The sequence below is a fragment of the Scomber scombrus genome, chromosome 21 (assembly GCF_963691925.1).
Source record: "Scomber scombrus chromosome 21, fScoSco1.1, whole genome shotgun sequence".
NCBI classification, from domain to species: domain Eukaryota; kingdom Metazoa; phylum Chordata; class Actinopteri; order Scombriformes; family Scombridae; genus Scomber; species Scomber scombrus.
The window spans coordinates 14,340,101-14,363,832 of NC_084990.1; the positions used below are offsets into that span (position 1 = coordinate 14,340,101).

Consider the following 23,732-nt stretch of genomic DNA (forward strand, 5'->3'; position numbering starts at 1 on the left):
CTAGGTAAACTCAAGACATATATTGATACCGCTGATTTCGTCAATAGTAAATCAAAATAATAATCGGTATAATTATCATATTTTTCACAATTATAGTTTCATATTACTGAATAAATCATCATATGACTACTTCTTGATTTTTTTTTTCAGTCTTTAAATACAACAGTTTTGCAAAATGTATAGAAAGTGCGGCTCTGTTTCTCTAGTTGCATTTACTAGATTCATTGTTGCACTGTGGCGGTAAGTGCTGCAAACGGACAGTTATGAGTTGAAGCTTATTGTTAGCTACAAATTGTAATTAACAGTTACGATAAACTATTTTCGAAGAGACTTCTATTCGCACAGTATTAGTAGTCGATAGTTTAGTTAGTCTTCCGTAACGGGATGTTATCAAACATTGAGTCTTGTGTAATAACGAGGGCTTTCTGGAGGACGCCTTCTTTTTGCTGCAAATGTCGCAGAAGGACCACTCTGAAAAGGACATTTGGGAGTATAAACCCCTCGAGAAGAAACAGAAGAGACGCGAATCGCCGTCTGTGACTGGTGCTGTGGCCAAGAGAAGATGCACCTCCAGAAAAACATCAAAGAGAAACATTCCTTCTTCAGTCAAGTCACCTGGCAGTGATGTTAAAGTCAAAGCTGCAGATAGTGGCGATGTCAGTTCTGCTCATGTTGATAAAGAAGAGCACACCAGCTCAGTGACACCTTCAACATCTTCTCAAAATCATGACACACTCACACGTGACTTGAATACAGCTGAGGGACCATCCTCTGGACACTTTTGTCCCATCTGTCAGATGCCTTTTTCCATTCTGTTGGTACAGTCTCAAAGGTGGCATGTTGCTGAATGTCTTGACACCCCCAGGGACACATGCAAAGGTATATATCCATACATTTCCATCCTTCTCCTTAAACATAAATAACACAGTCACAACCAGTTTTTGATTAACTGAATTTGAGAATTCACACCTGAAACTCATCAACCTAGCTCTATGCATGTATTTATTTATAGTCCTCTACCCCACACAGGTCATCTTGTATTCAGACTCATGCATGGTATTTTTATTAATGGATAATATGATGATTATTGTCATTTTATACATTAAAGACAAACAAACCATGTTTTCAGATCTCATGTTTTAAAAAAAAAAATGAAACATTGTATAGGTTATGGGTTTAACCTTTTATTTGGGGGTGGAGCAGTCCTTTCCGTCATATGTGACACAGTCCCAGCGATTGGTTCACATGTTTAAATCCAAATAACTTTACATACATTGCTGGTGGATGTTTGTCAAAACGCTTGTTTTCTTCTCATTTCACCTGTCAAATGTACTATAGAAAACCATGGCGTTTCATTACCCTTATAGCACATTGTTGCCCTGAGGCAAAACAATATCTTGTTGGGGGAAGATTTTATGATGGATACATTTTCAGGGATCCCCAACCTCCCAAAAAACAAAATTCATTCATTAATTCAAAATGGGGTGAAATGTTTTCCTCAAAAATAAAAAAAATCATGCTATAGAGGGTTAAGATGTGGGACTGACAAAGAGGCAGATTAAAGAAAACACAATGGTCAAAACTGACGCAGCAGAGGTGAAATATTCTGTTAAACTGGACCAAATCCTACATATCCCATAATATACCCTGAAAGTGTATTTCATTGCGGTGTATTCATGTGGGATGGACGGTAGCAACGGGAATGATTCCCACGTTTATGATGGTTGTATTAGAGTCGAATTAAACCTCAGTCTGGAAGGACTCCAATGCTTATTTTCTCAGACTTTAGAAAGCTCCCTTGAGAGCCATTTTTGACATTACACAACAGACTGGATTCTAGTTTTTGTAACAAGTAAACAGTAAATTGGTGGCGTGCCCATTAACAAACATCTGTGTAAATGTTGTCAAACTGCACTCAGATTTTGTCTTTAGGGGTTTGAATTCTGATTATTATCCATCCTACTGCTCTGATGACTGGTGTCTATATGTTCATACAGAGTGTCCAGCTGGCCTCCGCTGCTCCTCTACCATTCCAAACCATTACAAGAAATTCAACCACACACTTCTGGCCCACAGTCGGGCAAACAGCGACACAGGCTTCCTCAGTCTGTCCCAGCAGGCGGGGACCAGCGGGGAGCCTAATCTCAGTTGTCTCCCAGGACTGAAAGACTCTGAGGTAGATGACTCTGCTTTAGAGACATCACAGGACAGTGCTTTCAGTATCTCTGCCCTTTCTAATCATAGTGCTTCCTCTCTCACTGATCACACCGGAACACCTCCATCTAAACGTACAAATGGCCTTCTGTTACTGCGCTCACCTGGTCCAGAAGTTTTTAAGAAAAAGAAAGGCTGGTCGTCCTCTACTAAAGGCCAGAAGTCTATCAGTTCTTCCCAAGAAAGTAAAACAGAGCTTTCATCTACTCCTCTTAAGGCAGAGAGTGGAGGGCAAGCTTGTGACGGTTTTGTCAGAAGTGAACCCTCTCCTGACAACATTGAGGCAATATCCTACTCTCCTCTGTCTGAGTTCCCTGCTGAGACCGAAGTCATTAACAGTGGACCTAGAAAAGCTCTTTTTGATAATGATGCATCTGAAAATGACAATGACGACTCTATGCTTCTGTTCAGTGACAAGTTCTCAAGTGAGGATGAGCTCTTCACTGAATTTATAGATAATCTTGAAAGCAATAAGGTGCTAGTAGCTCTCTCAAACACCCAGCTGGAGCCAATTACATCATTAGCAGCGAGTAATCAGCTAGCTGCTTCTTCGGTTGCTGAAAACAGAGCTGATTCCACGGGTGAATTTGAAATCAGTCCATGTAAAAGTAGTATTCAGTCTCCACAGAGTATTGTTTTAGAGCGGCTGCGAGAAACTCTTCTCAGCTCAGATAACCTGCATTCCAATAACTTTACTGACAGCATTATTCAATCAGAGCATCCTCAGTCAGGTTCTCCTCAAGTTCCTTCATCTCAAACCTCTGTTGTCCCAAGATCTCAAAACATGGCGCCTCAGAAGTGCCAGAGCAAGGCAGGTCAGGCCTCCTGTATGAAGCAGATGGACATTGGAGTGTTTTTTGGGCTCAAACCCCTCAAAGAGAAGGCGAAAGAGAACAACAGTGGGCCAAGTGAACTCAATGGGACCTCGAGTGCAGCTCCTGGTGAGAACTCAGGACAGAGGAGGAGAGACAGACAGAGAAAGACTGACACAACCGCAGATACCTCAAAAAGCACAGTGACTGTTACAAGCAGTGATGCAACGGATGCTCACAGAGAAGCAGGAAGAGGTGGGAACAGAGGATGGAGAAGAAGATGGAACAGAGGAAAAGGTGATGGAGAAGTAGGGGACCTTCCACGTTGTCCGTTCTACAAGAAGATTCCAGGTCAGTGAATGACAGTATATAATATATATCGCTGCATTAATCCTTGTGTTTTGTAATCTAAAAGCGTTTGTGAAAATTTTCAGGCACAAAGTTTGTCATAGATGCCTTTCAGTACGGAGTGATTGAGGGCATCACAGCCTACTTCCTCACCCATTTCCACTCAGACCATTACGGAGGGTTGACAAAGAAGTGTACAAATCCAATCTACTGTAACAGAGTAAGTCAAGTGTTGTAAAATGTGAAGGACTTCTGGTGTGATTTCATGGCACAAATTGACACCTATACTATGTATTGTCAAAGTGAATGGTGTGATTTTTACCTGACAGTGTTGTAGCTGTGCAGTGATGAGCCATATATAAAGCAACACCACTGTTTACCAGCAGGAGTCAGTTACTGTTCTAATTATGAATCATATTAATTGAACTGCACAGGACTATGCCCTTTTTATTTTTAGCATTAGCAAGTTCTCGGCAAGAAAAAGTGGCTATTGGTAGTTTTTAACCTCACTCTGAGTCCACTACTGAAACTGAAATCCATAAAGACTCACCACCTTTTGGAAATTGGTGATGCAAAAGTACAGAATTGAGATTCATCTGCAGTTTTATAAAGTAAATGAACAGCAATCTCCCCTCTGAAGGCCTGCTTCACTTCTTTGAAGGTGCTATAAAGAACTTTCTTTGAAAAAAACGTATTTGTTTGAGCCTCATTAAAAAGCTTCCTGACTCATCTCATCCACTGAATTCATAGAGTAAATATCTGATCCATTTATCTCCCTGCAATGCATTGATTCGAGTAATGAAAATTTACTTGCAGTTGCAGCTATGAATACCAATTTGACAATGGCTCTGTCCATATTGGAGTTGATTTGAAATTTGAAAACCTTTGTGTTTTCTATTCTTCAATTAATACCCTGGATGGTCTTTGACATTATGAATAAGTCATTTGTCAGTTAAGGTGTGTGAATTGAGCAGTAAACTGGATTAAATGAGGTGTGCATTTTTAATTCAGAAATTTCATTTTATTTTGTTCAAATTAGTCATATCATCAGAGTATTTAACTTATCTTATCAGGAAATATACGTTTTCTTTATCTAGCTAGGAAATTAAAAAATATATCAGTGTAATAGCTCATTAGATGATATTTGGAATACAATATTGGTGAAAGAGGCCAGATTCGATGCCAGTTCTGCTATCAAGTGGGTCAAGATTTATCACAGTGCAATATGTGTTCTCTGGGGATTCAGACTAAAAACAGACTTATGGGCACCAAAACCCTATTGGGACTCTGCTGGGGTTTTGTTTATTTGGTATGTCACAGAAAATCAGCTTGGATGCCAGGTCATACCGTAGAAAAGTTTGATCAGAATCACTGAGGAGATTTCCAAGTAGGTTTTTGGGAAAACGTTGATGGAAGATTTCAGGGGATTTAGCAAAATATAATGTAGTGTTCATGTTTTTTTAGCTTTAGTAGGTGCAACTGAATCACTATATGTATGTAAACACACTAACAGCTGCCTTTCCTGCTCAGATCACAGGGAATCTGGTGAAGAGCAAACTGAGAGTGGCAGAGCAATATGTCCACATCCTTCCCATGAACACTCAGGTCACTGTAGAGGGAGTCACGGTCATTCTCCTGGAAGCCAACCAGTAAGTCTTCCACCTGACGTCAATCACTGATGTGTTCATGTTGGTATCAGGTTCAGCTGTCTGGATGGCTCAAAAGAGACACTTTGCAAAGAGACACTAATAGTCACAACCTAAAAAAAAAAATCAATAATCTGTGTTTATGGATGACAACTGATCCATAAAATAAGTTGATACTGAAGCCAACATATCAGCATAAAACTTGAAAATGAGCATTTTAAAGGAGAATACTGAGGCTTTTTGAATTTGAGTTGAAGGCCTTATTTCAAATTCAGTCTATCAAATTTTATTATTTTGTCACTGAGGAAAACTAATAGGCATATTAGGGAGACTTTAACTCTATATGACATTCAGGGTTCAAAGTTAATGTTTCTTACTTCTTCAATTTTTTTTTATTTGCAGTTATCAAATAACAGCAAAGACTAGTGTCTTATCTTTTAAGTAAACGAAACAAAACACGGACAGGTTGTCATAGATGCAAAGCAAAAAACATTCTCACATATAGAAAATGAAATGACCCATCCTTGGTATTTCACTGAACACTAAATTCCTTTGATCAGCCCAATTTCTTTTCAAATAATAAAATAGACTCCCTAATCCAATGGCAAATACATTTTTCAGACTCATTTCTTCCACTCCAAGCTTCCTGATTTCCCTCTTTGATGTTTCTCATTCTCAAGAGTATTTATGGCAATGAAAAATCACATACTCCACTGATTCCTCTATTTGACAGTGCTCACATAAGCCTAAGAGATTATTTCATGCATCACACTAAGAGCCTAATCAATTCTTGATTGCCAGGATTGTCTGATGCGTGCCGGGGGAGGAGGCTGTTCTGTGTGCCAGAGAGTATAATTTATGATACCATGATCTTTGAAAGAAAATGATTGAAACGTTTTTTGGCCTATCAATTGAGTAAATTGCTAGATTTACTAGCTTGACATGGCATTTTACTTGACCCAGGCAATCAGGCAAGCCTTATTGTTGAACCATGATTTTCTTTAATCAGCATTTGAATTCAGGCCTAATTATACCAACATTTGTAATGACCTGTACCTACTTTCAAAAATGTTTTTTTAACTTATTTTTACGTATCAATTATTTCTGTACTGTATGAAAAACAGTTTACTGGAGACAAACATAACTTTAACAACATGTAATTCAGACTTGATGTTCAATCTGATGCATGACCTTTCCTTACTTTAAATTAAATACCTGCAGTATTTGCCAAAACATCTGATAAGACACTAATCTCCTTCAGTTTTCCCATATTTGTGAAATATCTTTCCCCAGATCACCAGTGACCTCAACTGATGTTTTAATAGCTTTTCTCTACTGTCTCCAACTTCACCTCATCTGATTTTTTTTTTCTTCTTTTAGTTGTCCAGGAGCTGCCATGTTGCTGTTCTTCCTGCCTGATGGACAGACAGTCCTCCACACTGGAGATTTCAGGGCTGATTCCTCAATGGAGATGTACCCTGAGTTACTCAGCTGCAGGGTGCAGACTCTTTACCTGGACACCACGTTAGTACCTCGTCCCTCCTCCCATGCATGCATGCATGCGCTGAATGTACCAGTCCAGTTGCTGATTGCAAAGGAGAGACAGAGGACTGTGATTGCACTGTTTTATCACTGTGCTTCCCTGGGTTGCTATTGCAAATAAAAATACTCAGTCAGCTTAGCTGAATTATGGCTAAAACATGCACATATAATACAGCTACAGCAACTCTGAATTTGTTCTCAAGTTGAGATTTCTCTCTGCACTTTGAAGTCCTAGTTTATTTCCCCTGTTTCTTCGGTTTCTGGAGATTTTTGTCTGAAAGGGCTACAGTACATGTCCTTAATCTACTCAAGCACAACTCAGGTATGGTATACAAGGTGACTTATCTTCTCCCTGTAGGTATTGCAGCCCTGAGTATACCTTCCCTAAACAGCAAGAGGTCATCAACTTTGCAGCGAGCACAGCCTTTGAGTTGGTGACTCTCCACCCACGTACCCTCGTAGTGTGCGGATCCTACTCTGTGGGAAAAGAGAAGGTCTTTTTGGGTAAGTGATTGCAGGATATGCAGTTCATATTATCTGACTAGATGTCTGCTACTAGGGGCAGCTGTCGCTCAGGAGGTAGAGCGGTCGTCCGCCAGTCGGAAGATTGTCAGTTCAATTCCCACCTCCTCCAGTCCACATGCCAATGTATCCTTGGGCAAGATACTTAACTCCAAATTGCTCCCGCTGGCTGTGCTAATGGTGTGTGAATGGTTAGCCTCCATCTGATGAGCAGGTTGGCACCCTATGTGGTAGCCCCTCTCATCAGTGTATGAATGTGTGTGTGTGAATGGGTGAATCTGACATGTAGTGTGAAAGTGCTTTGAGTGGTCACAAAAGACTAGATTTGTGCTATATAAGTAAAGCCCATTTATTAGAAGGCCCAATATGCAGTCCTGGCAGATTCATAACTTCAAACAATTCTATTAATTACATTGAATTGAAGACTTAGTCTAAACTTAAGATTTTAATAATGACGAATCCTTGCTGCTGTCAGACTTCACATGAAGGGATCATTGGAGGCATCTTGTCAGCTTGACCACCACATATTTTCAATTAGGTTTAGTAAAGAAGGGAAGCAAGGTTGTCTCAAGCCTATGAGGAGCATGATATCATTGAAGTGAAGCATTTAAAAACAGACTTCAACATGCTCATAGTTATACCCTTATTGATACTATAAAGACTGTAGGCACTTTTAGGCTTATCATTCAAAAGTAATTGCACTTTTTATTAATTTCAACAAATTATTAGTCATGTTACTATGAGAAAGTATCAGCTTGTTTTGCTGTTCTTGATTCCATACCTCCAAAACTCAGTCCGGGCCTATGTGTGGATCGTCACAAACAGAAACATAATATAAATGTTCTTGTTGTCATTTGTCTTGACAAAAATCTAAGCAGTGAAAATAAGAAGTCTATTTCATATCCAGCCTTTTCCTGTAGGTACATATTTCAACTCACATGGCAGTGACTGATTATACTGGAAATACATTTGGAGATGGGGGATGATATAGGCTGCCCATATGTCAACATCAGCCTGATAATTAGACAGGTTGATGGTGAGTGACATGTTTTTTTGGATTGCTAATTATATTGCTGAAAATGACATGGTAATGTATTCATTTCATTCTGAGAATAGTGATATAACTGTGATATCAGAAAGTAAGGCATTACCATCAACACAAACTGTTAGACACAAAGTGAATGTGTTTCATAACATAATGGCAAGATGAGTGGAATATTGCTATAACCTTTTATCACTGCATGACCTATTTGTCCTATTGAAAGGTCGTGTGAGATTACATCTTTTTACTGAAGTGAGAGCGCTGTGGAGCATTTGTGGTTTAGTCTGTTTTGAGAAAAACAGCTACTCAATGTGTGTTGTCCTCATGTGGAGGCAAACAGTCCTCTGGTGACACATATGAATAATGGTCCGTTCTACTTTGATAGAGTGAAGTACTGAAAAACCGATGTTGTCCTTGCAGAAATTGAACAGCGTGTATTCATCCTGCAATCACCTTTTGCTACAACGAGCTCTGTGTGAAATTGGAATTGGGAAAAAATAGCTAATTCAATTTATTGTAGAGTGTCCAGAGAGTATCCAGCCACTGTCTGCACTAATATTTGTGCTCTTAACCATACACACAGTAAAAAGTTTCAAACATGTGTTGAAGTTACTGTAATGTAAAATACTGGAGCAAGTAATCTTTATCCTGAAATACAATGTATCCATTGCCAACGGGGTCTAACTACAGCTGGTTCTTTAACGCGAGCATGTGCATACCAGGTCTTAAAAAGAAAACGCCTGAATAGTGCACATTCTTGCTTCTTACACAGACTTTGTTCTGCTTCATTTGTAGCGTTGGCAGAGGTCCTGGGGTCTAAAGTGTGCCTTTCCCGGGACAAATACAACACCATGTGCTGTCTGGAGTCAGAACAAGTCAAACAACGAATAACCACCGATTGGAAGGCAGCTCAGGTCCACGTGCTGCCCATGATGCAGCTCTCCTTCAAAGTAGGTGCAGCAGTTTTCCATCAATTGACCTGAAAAGCATGGTGATTATGGTGGGACTTAAGCAGTACAAAAAAAAAATTATTTTAGGAGCATTTTTTCAAAACTATCAGTAATTTGAATAATATAACTAGAAAATAAATCACATCAAACATGCAAGATGTCCTTGAGTTTCTTTCTGTTCATTGCAAGTTTACTCAAATTAAAATAGAGCAATGGCTTAAATGGCCCGCAGACATTTTTGTGTATTAACATTTCTCTCGTTTAACCGATGACTGTTGCAGTTTATATCTAGACAGTTTATTATGGTCTGCAAACACTCCCTTACACTCCTGTTTATGGTCTATTCATATGCAAGAGTCAAGGACAGGAGTTAAAATAATTGTGGAATGCTAATTATGATAACCGAGCACATCTCTAAAAGGGCAATGGAATTTAAATTTGCTATAACTAAAGATTATTCTGAGAGCTGGTATAATTCAAGCATCACTGGGCACAGAAAGGCTGACTTGGAAGGGAAAAGATGCGGTGTAGGATTGCATGTGAGACTTTTCAGCAGAGACTCTCTAGAAGAGTTACAATAACTTGGGCAGAGTGACCTTCATGATATTGTAATTGACAGTATGTTATGAATGTTTTTATAGACAATCATTATAACGCCTAAAATTAGTTGTGAATTATAAGAGGTGGCAGTTGTCGTCTTTTTTAGTGTACTGCACTAAAAAAGCAGCAATGCTTGTGGATGTTTGAGAATGATGCTTCATTGTTGATCTAACCTGCCAAATTTAGTAGTCAAGCTACACAAATATATATATACATTTTGGAAGAGAACTTACCATGACGAGATGTTACAATAATAATAAATTCTCAGAGGTTTAGTCGTTGTTTTTTTTAAGGAATATTTCTTTCCTCAGTTTTAGAATGTTTGAATGTGAAATTTCCGTGCGCCTTGTCACCCTCATCTTATCTCCAGAAACTGCAGGATCACCTGGCACGCTTTACAGGACAGTATGATCAGCTGGTGGCCTTCAAACCCACAGGCTGGACCTTCAGCCAGCAGGTGGAATCAGTGCAAGATATTCAGCCTCAGAGAAGTGGCAACATCTCTATCTATGGTACATACTGCTCTTTTTTAATTTTAACTTTGTATCTTTGCACGGTTATTTGTCAGAAAGATTTGATTCACATTGGAATATGTAAGTTCTAAAAGGGATTAATAAACAAAGCAACTTCAAGTATTTGGCGAGTATAGGAGTATTTAATGCTCTCACAGAATGCCCTTCTGTGTTTTGTGAAGTCAAAGGCCAAAATCAGAACCTTAATAATGGCAAGTAATCTTAATTGTCATCATGCCACACACTGCTAAGATGTAATCACAAGAGCAGCATTTTTCCCCAGCCAGAAATCTGATGTTTCTCACATGTTAAGCATACAGCTCCCTCTTTTGGAGAAGAGACGAAAGGGGTAGAAAAGGGAGGGAGACTCGGACCATGACTCAGTTTCAGGTTACAGAGAGAGTATAAAATCAAAAGAATGCTGGGAAATTTCTACCTTCTAGTCACTTGTGTCTTTAGTCATGGACAGCATTAAACCATAGTTCTCCCTAGTTTGGTCATGACTTGTGTTTTTCTTCCATGCCTTGTTTAATTTGCAGAATAGATCCATCAATAGCATCAGCCATCTAGCCTGTAACCTGTAATCACCAGCTAGAGGCTTTTTCAACACACACTCGCACATAATTTCTTCCCCCTCAGCAGTTTGTGTGTCAGACAGGCGGAAGCCAATTTTTTCACTCATTCACTCACTCACTCACTCACTCACTCACTCACTCACTCACTCACTCACTCACTCACTCACTCACTCACTCACTCACTCACTCACTCACTCTCACACACATGCTACTAGTCCTTCTAATAGTGTTCTCTGCATGTGGGAAGATTGGCTGTACACTTGAGTAGGCTTAGTTCCAGGTAGATGTGTTTTAAAGCAGCCAAGAAGCACATCAGACCTGTGAGAGCCAAGTGAGGACAAACAAGAGAAAGCAGCTTTTGTTGAAGCAGTCTGAAGCTGTCTTTTTATTCTTAACCCGAAATACAGGAAATGATGTCCCTGTATCGGAAAGCTGCCTTGTTCCTCTTCAGAACAGTCTGGGCCTCTGGGTGACTGGGATGAGCAGCTGGTGTTTCTTGTAAGATTTTGCCCCACTGCTTGTCACACTAACGTCCCCACCCTTTTAGACATCTGGCCCCTTGACAAGTTTTTACCTCGAACCAAATCTCCTCTGTGCTCACTGGGCTTGACGTTTCTTAATTGAGGCAGTAGGAAGAATTCTGATGTCGTAAAAGTCCCTGCAGTTTCAAACCACTGCTGGCATCTTTCCCTACAGGACTCGTCTTCTTGAAAAATAGGATGTTGTGATAATTACCACCTACACCTGAAACAACCCTGCGAGAGCAAAACACAGTGCAGCAAAATTAATAATCCTTAGGCTTTTTTATTTAAATGCAACTTTTAAGGCTTAGTGGCAAGTTTGACCCTTTTTTTAAAAATTTCTTTCCAGGAATTCCGTACAGCGAACACAGCAGCTTTCTGGAGTTGAAGCGTTTCGTCCAGTGGCTCCAGCCCCTCAAGATCATCCCTACAGTCAATAACGGCAGCTGGGCTAGCAGGAAATCTATGGAGAAGTGTTTTAGTGAGTGGCTCATGGAAACTAAAGCTAAACTGTAACTTATGTCTGTCGTTCATAACAGCAAAAACAAAACATTCATCAACATGGCAATAACATATTCAACACTACACATTTTATTATTTGTATTGAGGTTGCTCACCTCAGTCTGCTCTGTTCATTTTGTAACAATAGCATTTAATCGCAGTGCAGGGGATGTAATGAAGTAGGTGAACATGAAATAGACCCCTGATTATTCACGTTGATGAAAAGATCGAAACAGTTGAATATAAAGGTCCTTTGATGCATACTGCACCAAAATAAATGTCTCTGTTTTACATTCATCATGACAACAATTTGAATTGTGTCATCCAGAAGTATTGCAAAATTAAATTGACATGTTAACCACTTTTACCACTGTTACATCTCATGTATACTGAAAGTGCTGCTTTGAAACTGTGCAATTCTTATTTTAATGTCTATTTTTTTCTGTTCAAACTTTTCACACTGAAAAAAATAAATGTTTTTAAATATTCTAACAATTTTCTTCCTTCTTTTCTTTTCCTTTTCACCCACATCCCCCATCAATGCCACGTCACATAAATATGATGTAAAGAGGGAAATGCCATTGTTGTGTTCTGGCTTTGGAAATACAAACTTGTTTTGAAGAGAGGTGCAGCCATATCTTTCACCAGTTTATCTCTGAGACAGCAGAGACATGCAGTTTCATAATCTCAGCCTCTGTAAAACAGCCTTTTCACAGTCGCTGCTTGACTTCGCTTTTCATGCAGATGAACAATTTATTACTTCTGTCTACAACGAAATATAAACATTGAAAATGTTTGCACTGTAGATCCTCACAATATATCCTGGGGCACACAGCCTGTGTTTTATTCAATACACTTTACATTTTGATGTATTAAACCTTCATAAGAGGACCATAACAGCTGCCTGGCTGTATTTCTGATAATGGAATATTCCTATAAATTTCGATTTAATGAGTATACCATTTTTTGCAAATTAGAGGTATGATTTTAAAATAAAGTGTTCATCATAAAAGGGTGCTCTCAAAATAGCAGTTTTGACCCGTTCCAGACATTTCATTACACCTCTTCTCATCGTATTTTATACATCATACTTGTGTCATCACACACTTAACTTGGACACTGTAGTTATAATCACTGTATGACTATCTATGCCCACAGCAAGCCATTTCCAGTAAGCCAATTCTAATAATAATGGAATATTGTATTCCTTCAGGCATGAATGATATGTATTAAGTCTGGCCAACCTGAAATTGGATTGAAGTTTGACTGGGGCGCTGGTTGAAATGTCTTTTCTATTTTAGTCACTGTGTGTGTGTATATGTGTGTATACATATCTATATCTCTGTCTGTTTGTTTCTTGGTGGTGTCTGACTTTAGAAGGGAATTGTTTATATCCACATAACAAGGAACAAGTAAGAGAATATCTTTGAGTAGAATACACCTGTACTATTCTTTGGGGATTATGATATTCATCACCCCATACATTCAGGCCTGCAGAGATAGGAAATAAGAAAGAACATTTGTAGTTCAGGTTCTTGCACCAGCAAGCATTCACCTTAGTGCCAACTTTTTATAATTCGATAACCTTTGTCTCTTAGTGTATGCATCAATAAATACAATAATGAACTGAACTAATCCTTGAAAAAGAGACAAGACGACAAGAGCTCTTATCAAACTGGTAAAATGATTAAACATAAAATTTCCTACATGATTTCCTGCACATACCCTGTAAGTAAAAGACAAATATTGTGAACTATTTGAAACTATTTGTAATATTTATGATCCCTCACAGGAAAAAAGAACAGTTGAAGACATGCAAATGGTCAGTGTCTGGTAAAATGTATTCATAATCATTTTAGAAATAAAACAGATTCAGTGTTCCAATGCAACCTGAATTTGCTATACCCTTGCAAAGGATACATTTATTTAATAATAGAGCATATTTATAACAAAGTTCAGCTTGAGCATCACACTTGAAGAAAGTCTTAAAATTGAGAGTCTTGTATAGTTTCTTTGTCAGAAATCTTTTGAATAGCTCCACTGAAACATGAAACAGGAAACTTTGACTGGCTCATACAGCATCATGGGAAAATACCTTTTCTGAATATTAACAATATCAGATAATATTGTTATGTGTTGTCTGAAGCTAAAAGGCAGGTTTTCTCTTTTGTTTTGTGGACTTTTTTTAAAAGCTCAAAGTGGTTTGTAGCACTTCAAGTGAACAGGCATTTCAGATAATTCCTATTCGATGTTGTCTTCGTCTGTGAATGGCATTGGTCACTAGACACCATTTACAAGGGATTAAAACCATCTTCTCGATTTGTATTACAATTACATTTCAGCCAAGCGTCCTGGAGTCACCAATTCTGTTTTTAAATCAGCGAGACATAACACCATTCTGTCTGCAGATTCATTCACGAGACTCTCCTGGAGGTGTATATAACAAGAAATACTTATCTCTGCCTAAATCGTTCATCAACCCCTAATTAATGTCAAAGCATTTTCAAACAATAAAAGAGAAGGTAAAGTAAAAATATGAATCTATGCAGGGAATTTCATGTAACGTGATGTACCAAGAAAGCTCAGATGCACACTGAGCTCACTGGAAATGAATCAGCACTGTTAGGTGATAACATGCACTAGTCATGCAACTCAGATGTTCCTGCTCAAGTTATAGTCGTAAGATACAAATAAGATTGAAATATTTACAGCAATCTTTCTGACGCATAATCATAGTATTGGAATCATAAAACACAAATATTCATTCAGGGTATAAACTACTTACCTACACTTTATTAGTAAAAACTAAAAATTAGTGTTCATACAGAAGTCACGTTAGAGATTCAGTGTTGAGAAAAGATTTGAGAAAATGTTCTGTTGGTTCTCTACTTTGTGAGCTCTTGAAGCATAAAAATGTTCTGATTAAAAATAAATCAGTGTAAAATTGTTTAAGCCACATAGTAGGTTGTTCACACATCTTCGTGTGTGCACTTTTTAATCTATCTCATAGACATGCTTGTGCTGGTTCAAAGAGCTTGTGTGATGATGAGATAACCTTTTTTTGGCATCATACTGGCGGTATGAGGAAATATGTTTCAGTGAAACATTTCCCTTTGTTTCCTTCTGGGTACAACTTTTGATAACAAACATCATGCAGTTTACGGTCAATACAATACACAATTAACTAAGCCCATTCCTGCTCAGTTGAAAATGCATGCAAGTCACTGTTAATGCTGCAAGCACTTGACAAGTAAAATGCATTTAATGTTTTTACATATAATGTAAGACATTATTGATAACTTTTAATATCATTCATTTAATATCCTTCATTTTTAACCTTTAACTTCACTTTAAACTCTTTAAACTCTGCTTAATGTTTATATCAAGTAAACTGGTAGAGTGACAGATCAATAGAAACTGGCAATACATGGTATAAACCCAACATCTGTGCTGCAGGAAGTGCCTCAAAAAGTCATTTGAACACACCAAGACATGTAAGAGAAGTAGCTGTCTCATGTCTAAAGGTCAGGGTGCAGTCAGTCACTGCAGAGACAGCTGGATGAATGCAGAGGCAGGCATCCAGGTAGACGCAGGATGGTCACTCTCACCTGAAAAGACAAACAATTTGCCTCTCAAATGGACTAAAAACGCCACTACATGTTTGTGTTTTGACATTTCACCTCATGAACATACCTCATTCTTGAGTGATTTGCTGACATACATGTTAAACTCCTCCGCACTGACAGTGTGCAAGTCGTTAATTGCCAGAATTTGGTCTCCTTTGTGGAACAGATGTAGCTGACCTGTCCATCCAGACACACTGACCCAAACACACACACACATACAAACACACACACACACACACACACACACACACACACACACACACACACACACACAAACATTAGCTGCTTTTTACATTCATTCTGTAGCTCTATGTCATACAGTTGTTTGCATTTGTCGTCCATGTACTGTGATACGTAGAAGTGCTCAGACAAAGTAAACTAGATTCGGTGTTTAGTTTTGAAGATGTTTCATCACTTCACATCAAGAGGCCTCATCAGACTATACCTTTGCTATTATTACCACACCTATCATTATTATTAGTCGTAAGTCTATTGTTATTATTGTTGTTAATGTCATTATTGTTGTTATTATGCATACTATTAGTATACTATTAGGATACTCTGTGTCTCTCTCCCACTCCTTCTTTCTCTCTCAACCCAACCGGTTAAGGCAGATGGCTGCAGACTTAGAGCCCGGTTCTGCTTGAGGTTTCTTCCCATTAAGGGGGAGTTTTCCTTTCAGCTTTCGCCATATGCTTAGTCTTTCTATTTTGAACGAGTTGGGCTTCTGTAAAATAAAGAGTAGAGTATAGACCTGCTCTATGTGAAAAGTCGGGTGATGTAAATCAGTTCACATTAAATACATAGCGACTGCTGTCTGATGCCATAGACTCTGACTCTGAATCTATTAAAAGCAGCTCAGAGCCCTACAGTTACTGCTGCCTTGATGGATGAATCAAATCTATTAACAGGTTTCTAAATGGTTTCAAAAAGTTAATCCTGAACCAAACACACAATCTCAACTGGGTTAATATTAAAATCCAGTCTATAACAACTTAACTGAGTTTGACTTGAGAAAAAGCCCAAATTTATATAAACGGATTTATGTAGCAGCTGAGAAGTAAACCTGTGTCTTCTCAATCTTCAAATGGATTGAGGATTTAGATTTTTCACAATTAAACTAATTAATATGCATGCTCCTGCAACGCAGCACAAAGCCATAGCTCAAATGCAAAAACAGCCAATAAAGATGTGCAGTATCATCGCCAGCATTGCCTGATGTTTTTAACTATATGGGCGTGTAATTTCTGGGACATGAACAGTTTAAGTGTTTACATCAATATTAATGGATATGGAGAAATTAACAATGAAGAACTGATAATGAAGTCAGTGGTCCTCCTTACTTATACAAAACATACCTTGGTTTCCCGTCCACTTCTGTTAGTGTCAGGTGTTTTTTCAAGTCTGCCTGCTTCACCTCAATGTCTCTCTCCTCTGGGCTGATGGGGTCAAGGCTTGAATAAAAAATAAAAGACAAATAAAATCTTATTTTATAGTACTGTATATCTATGTTGTATAGAAATATAAAAATCCTGACATTTCCCAAGATCAAGCTTTCAAAGCACACAGGTGTGTTAGTATAAACAATGCTGGCATTTGCAGCCTCCAGATTCAATTTTTTCATAACGGGAAATGTGCACAAAGTTACAAAAGTATGTGCTTATTATCATCTCCCTCCTTCATTACAGTGGCACGAGTGTCTGTACAGATAATGACTTACATTTCTTTGAACCACTCATTCAAATTCTTGCAGCTGAGTTAATAATGTTTAATGTGTAGTGCTGCTTGTATCATTATTCTACTATTAGTACACCGCCTGCAGAAACCTACAGAAACCCCTGAAACCAGTCAAGCAACATGTCTGTGGTCACAGCATTCCTTTCAGGTTATTTATTTCACTGAGTCATCTTAAATGTAGCCAAAGCATAAATGTGCCTTTTTAATATGTGCTCTGTAAACATTACAAAGCAGTTTCTGACTGTTTGATTGGCAGCAGCACAGACGGTTCCACAGTGTGTTTCAAATGTCTCTTTGTGCTATTTACAAGTCGAGCAACTGTTGAACGAGTGTTCATGCTTCAGTTTATCATCATATCCCACAGAATTGTCTCTATCACTGCTGATAGAAAACCGACATAAAAGTTACAGTTCCTTTATTGCAAGAGAGGCTCCTGAATTCAAACACTTTGTAGATTTGTTTTTTTTAAATTCATGATTCAATTACTTCTGTATCACCTCTCAGTAGAGCCTTGTTTTTGCAGTGTCTTCACGTTTGGTCTTTCCAACATCTCCACAGGAGAGATGGCACCGGTTTCACTGGAGCTGCTGCTGAAGTCTGAAAGACGTGTTTCTTCTCTGTAAAAGCAAGTAATAGCATGAGGGATTATGAGATCAGATCTTGATACACATCTCAGTTACATTCATCTTGTAGTCACTGATGTATTCTTGGTTGACAAATGACAAAAGACTGCTTGAGACAGCTTGGAGAGATGGTTGGAAAATAGTCACAGGCTGGGTGACTCAGGCAGATAGCGAAAACACATTCTGGCACTCATTTGCAAACCTTTGATGGACAGAAGACCGTATTTGCCCTTGTGGCAGAGAATTACAACAATAAAGGGGCTTGAATGTTGAAAGAGGTACAATAACATTTTGTCTCAGTTATACAAAAGACAACCAGATGTCTTTATATTTTTTAAATAGTTAATAAAAGCAGCATGGGAGAAGCAAATAACTCCCAAATCACTGTGGAGGCGCAAGATGACTCCTAATTAAAAGGTACTTTAGAAATAAGTTTCTTGACCCTAATGCCAAATATAGAGCGAAGATATTCTTCAGTATGCACAGCACAGCAGTTGGCCACTTAGAAAGAAATCAGATATCAGTGTGATACGTGCAAAATGTACACACAGTTTGTTATTATAGCAAATTCAGTCAAACAGAGTATTTTCCATACAGGAAACGATGGCATGGAACAGCTGGGAAAGGCAATGAGGATGTCGTTAACTGATTGTCTAGCTGGTGTATCTGGTGATTAATGCAATCTAAACAGGAAGGTTAAATCTGATTAGCTGAAGACTTTCCCTCCTTTAGATATCAGATGTACACACTTTACATTATGGATCTGATTACTATCTTAACTAAGCAGTCAACTGTGACTGCAGCAAGCAATGTAGCTCATCATAGAGGTAATTACTGAGTGTTTCATTTGGGACAACAGTATAAAAAAAACAGCTAACATGTAAAAGAAAAGTTATACACCCATGCAATCAATTTCAGCTTATACAAAGGCTTAAAATCTGCATCAAAACACACACTTGTTAGATTCCAGCAAGGGACCTTTGTTACATTTCATACCCATTTCTCTGACAGTATTTCTTATCTGCATCTTCACTCATCACGGTCAAATAAAAGGTAAAGATGTCATAGACAGACACACAATTTCATGGCTTGTTGGGTATGAATCAGTGACGATAATCTGTGCCATGCTGTGTGTTCAAGAGCTCTTTCACAAGAGGAAAAGATTCTTTTCAAATAGCCAAGTCAATGAGTTGCTTAACAGGCTCTGAGGCGCTGCCTTTCTAGTGTCAACAGTTTTGTGCTGTAAAAATAACACCCTTGTTGTTGTCAGTCTAGGTGTTTGAGCCAGTGACGCCATGGTTACTTCCGATCAGAGAGCTATTTTGGTATCTAGGGCACTGACTAAACACGTTACACAAAGAGCACAGGGTAGGGTACTGACACTGAAGACAAAGTGAAAAGTCAAAAATACACACAGCCCAAAAAGAGGAAAAGACCCAGCGATTAATCTGAGATCTACCTGTCTTCAGCGCCTGTGTCCTCATCGCATGTGGGCAGTGGAGAGATCTGGGTCTTCAGCTTGTCAAAGACCTGAGTGACAGATCTCAACAGAGTCCCAGTATTAACCGCTTCGACTTCACAATCCCTGGAAGCATTTGTCACAATTAACTGCTATTGATTTCAGTAATAATCAGCAATTATTTTTTTCCTCAGTTATCTGGCACATTATACATCAAACTTACGCTGCGTGGGCCAGCTGTTCATCCTGTTTAAGCTCTGTCATTGTTTCATATCTACAAAACACACATACATTCACATCAACAGGCAAAAACACTTATACTCAAATAATCAAACTCACAACTCAAGCATGTGTTACTTGATGAATGAAGGTAAATTAGTGATTATAAATGTGATTTTTTTTTTTGTGTGCAAATTATCAATCAAAATAATACATTGTCACACATGTACACACGAGGAAGGGAAACTCACACTGAGTCCATACTGCTCCAGCTAGCTGTCTCACCATTTTCCCTGACCTTATTCACGGTGAGACAAAAAAAACAACAAACCACTTTAAGTTACAGTCCATCACAATTTATGAGTTACATTAATCAATTACATAATTTCTGCCTCTGTTGAAGTCGAAGTTATGTTTCGATTCAACAGTCTTAACTTGTATTTAGAGCTGAAATAATAAATCTGAAACTATGACAATCGATGTCTTTTTTTTTTTGCTCAGACAAAATAATACATTTTTAGACATCAACTTGGACTCTGACAAAATACTTTCTGCCATTTTATAAACAAAATCAAGATAAATAATTAGACAGTTAATGAAAATAATCGTCAGTTGCAGGCCTACTTTTGTTTGTCTTAAATAGGATCTCGGATAGTCATAGATTGGATGCACAGGCTCCGATGCTCGTCTTCTCACATGATCTTCATCCTGCCGGCCAATCAGAAAGCAAAAGAAAAGCCACCTCCGATTAACCTAACTAATGCCTTAAAGAGTCATCATTTGAATTCAATTTGTGTTTTCAAATTAGAAAAACAGTCAAGAGAAGATACCTTTTCTTTTTCAGTGATGATGTCCAAAGCGTTTGGGAATGGATCAGACTTGGACCGTGTTTTCATCATTGGCCCAAAGGCTACCTAAAAGACAAAATAACACAGGCAGGTTAAAGCATCTACATGTTCAATATTTAAATGATAAGATTATCTTTGACATTATTCTGAGAGCAGAAGGTTTTGTTCGTAAAGAAATGAGACAATCCTGATGAAAATGTGCAGTGTGTTGCTTTTAACCCATTCCTCTTAATATTTGTGTCAAATCCATTGTTTATACTTTTACGTATGCCCAAGTAATTTCTTTTCCTATATAAGAACAACCCAAGAATATACCTAAAAGGATAATGTTACTGTGAGAAGAGAAAGAACAATAAGAGTTCTGGCATTTCACTAAAAATGATCAGAATTTCACCCAAATAAAAAAACAGTGATCCAACTGCCATAAATTCATGTGGGTTGATAATTAGCTTTAAACTAACTAACATAACAAGTAGATTGCAACAGCATACTGTTTTGTTTCTGTGTAGTTTGAGTGTCATTATGAGTTGGAGACAACTGGATTTCTCTAAAATGATTCATGAAGATCTCAGGTTGCAACATTACAGTATGAACTAACCTTGTCAGTCCCTATTGCAGAACTCTTTTTCCGTAACAGAGGGTTTGAAATAACCTGTCAAAGCAAAAGGAAATGTCAAAGAGCTGGTGGATAAGTACAATTAATAGATGACTAATAAAACTATATGGTGAAGATTTGTAGGAATCGTCAGGAACACTGAGAATTTAGACTGAGCATCCAAAGTGCTGTGAAAACGGAGGAAAAAAGCTGATATTGGGAAATAAAGGAATATTAATGTCAGTATTGTGGATTTTGAGTAAATGAAAGAAACGTGTTGGATTTAACAAGCTCTTACCTAAAGGTCCACTTACTAACTTACGTGGACTTCGAGTTAAGATCGCTTTTTTGGGTCAATCTACTGTTTCTAAACTATCGAAAATTAACTTTAAAGCTTCATTTATTGGATATTGGATGAAGCTTGTTTGGTTTCATTTCAGCCAGTGAGTAATGTGTAATGCATTTCTTTTTGAAAGAAACATAATGAAGAACTAATGATGTTTGTGGTGAACAGATGAGGAACACGTACAAATTTTCTTCATATTTACCTCGATTGTTTGCTGTCTGTTTTTCATTTCCTTTAGCAGAAAAAATATACAAAATTATTGTCAGTGACAGTAACACAGCAGGTAAACAAACATGATAGATACAGAGATACTTGGTCTCCTTATGTTGTTATATGATAAAGAATTAAAGTCTAAATGTACCTCTGGACTGACGAATTTATGTGGCCTGTTTATCAGGGCGTTATAAATCTCAGAGAACCAGCCGTCCACGTACTCGCTAAAAGCAAGAAGGGCACATGAAAATCATTTATGGACTACATGAATTATGGCTATTACATTCAATTCAAAATGCAATTCCAAAGTCAAATATAATGTGGAAAGAAGCGACATTTAGCAACAATTTGGTGTGAGCAGAGTGGAAACCAAAGCCATTATCAGCTGATTGTCTGTTACTAAACAAAGCCACGACATAATTTCATTTCAATTGTTGGAACTCTCAGAATAGCAGAAGGTGTAACTGGCGGGGGGGGTGTTTTATGAGGCACTATGAAAGTGTCAGTGAGGGCCTTGTGGGTGCGATTGGCCAACCCAACTGTGGCCTGAATTGCTGACTGACTGACCGTTTATCTGCACTGCACATTTCCATTATAAAATAGAATACCAGTCTCTTTAAAAAAAAAAAAAAACATATTTGCAATTTTTGCATTTTGGAGCTGGAACAATCAGATTATTTGCTTACTAATCTGTTCATCTTTTCATTGTACATAGTCATTTTTACAGAAAAAATACCAAAATTATCTGGTTCCAGTCTCTTAAATGTATTTAATATAATATGAATGGATTTTCTGGTTTATTTAGTCTTCTATGAAAGTAAATTGCATATCTTTGGGTTGTGGACTGCTGGATAAAACAAGACATTACAAGATGAAATCTTGGGCTTTGGGAAAGATTTTCTGACATTTTTTTTGACCAAACAACTAATATATCAATTGATAATAAAAAATAATCATTAGTTGCAGCCCTACTGCATTTATGGAAAATCCATATAAATTTGATAACGCTAGGACAAAATAAAAAGTGATTGAAATGCTTTTTTTTTTTTTTTTTTAAAGATAAACTGTTATCAAATAACACAGATGCATTGCAACAGGTTTTATGATTAAGATTAGGTTTATATTTTAGGTTGCTGGTTGCTCATCCAGCCACTCATCATTCCCACAAATCCCTAACACAGTAGAGTAGTGAAAAGAAATTCCTATGTGTCTGTCTCCAGTTTGGTATGTATTGTAGGGACTTTTCACATTACGGTGCAGTAAAATGCATGGAAGTTGTTAAAGAAGCTTTAAATTCTACCTCACTGCTTTGGACTGCTACAACCAGCTGAACCAACCTGCTCTCCCCGACGAGGAAGTAGTCCCGGTCAGCAGCCCTAATGTAGAGCACACAGGACGGTGAGCACTTGAAGCTCTTCTGGATCCAACTCCATCTCTGGTGGTTCTGAGGGCTCACATACAGCAGTGAGATTCTGATAAAGGGACACAAAAAGATGTTTATTAAAATGCAGTAGAGGGGAATTTTTCATGCATTCGGTGGACAGTATTAAAAATCGCTCAGTTAAATGAAAGAGGAATAAATAGATTTGGGGAAAATTGAAAAGCATGTTTTCAATGTTTTATTCTTTATGTTCTAAGGTGACCCACTGTAGAAAAAATGGGCTCTTTGATAACATACTGTGATAAGTCTATCCCTCCAAGTGGCCTGTCCATTTCCTCATGATCCCTGAAGTACTTGAGTTGATGTTCTTGCTCACTGACTTTGAACAGTACAAAATATCTCTTCTTCCATGATTTCTGTTGGAGAAACATGAAACAAAGTGAATTAAAAAAAAAAGCACCCAAATGAAGATTAATATCTAGCATCCATTGTGCCAGCTCTGTTACAGTACCTCTGCCTTCAACCGTTTCGAGGGAGGAGACTTGAACAGATAACCAGATCTGATTTCTGTCACATCTTTGGCTGGTCTGTAGAACACTGCTCCGCCTGAGGGCAAAAGAAAAGCCAATTGTTTTGTGATCTTTTGATTGGTGCAGTAGATAAAACAAAGGACATTACTAAGTGGCTATAATCCAAACAGTTGACTGCGTTTACATGTATTATGTTAGTACATTAGCACATTCCAGGTTTCCTTGTCAAATGAATCTTTTTTGACAAGACAAGCCATAAAAGCAAGTTGTCTACACTGTAAAAAGCTGCAAAATACCAGTAAATAAACACCCAAATTAGACATTAAAACTGATGTGACACAACACCTGGGCTCTTCTGGATCTTGTTCAT

At 38.0% G+C, this 23,732-nt stretch overlaps 2 protein-coding genes across 2 annotated transcripts; one reads left to right on the plus strand and one right to left on the minus strand.

The window, feature by feature from the left end:
• The first annotated feature begins 261 nt into the window (after positions 1-261).
• On the plus strand, positions 262-12,191 carry dclre1a (DNA cross-link repair 1A (PSO2 homolog, S. cerevisiae)). The gene is made up of 9 exons (XM_062442733.1): positions 262-879; positions 1,998-3,377; positions 3,461-3,594; positions 4,905-5,023; positions 6,401-6,544; positions 6,921-7,066; positions 8,922-9,076; positions 10,047-10,188; positions 11,634-12,191. The coding sequence occupies exons 1-9, from the start codon at positions 453-455 to the stop codon at positions 11,798-11,800; spliced, it is 2,814 nt and encodes a 937-aa protein (XP_062298717.1). The 5' UTR covers positions 262-452; the 3' UTR covers positions 11,801-12,191.
• A 3,130-nt stretch (positions 12,192-15,321) lies between these two features.
• LOC134003107 (pleckstrin homology domain-containing family S member 1-like) lies at positions 15,322-23,732 on the minus strand. The gene is made up of 14 exons (XM_062442239.1): positions 23,708-23,732; positions 23,344-23,438; positions 23,130-23,248; positions 22,789-22,923; positions 21,600-21,675; positions 20,896-20,949; positions 20,280-20,363; positions 19,701-19,747; positions 19,454-19,504; positions 19,231-19,356; positions 17,646-17,765; positions 16,770-16,865; positions 15,479-15,605; positions 15,322-15,393 (listed from the first exon to the last, which is right to left on the minus strand). Exons 1-14 carry the CDS (start codon positions 23,730-23,732, stop codon positions 15,322-15,324), a joined length of 1,227 nt encoding a protein of 408 aa, XP_062298223.1.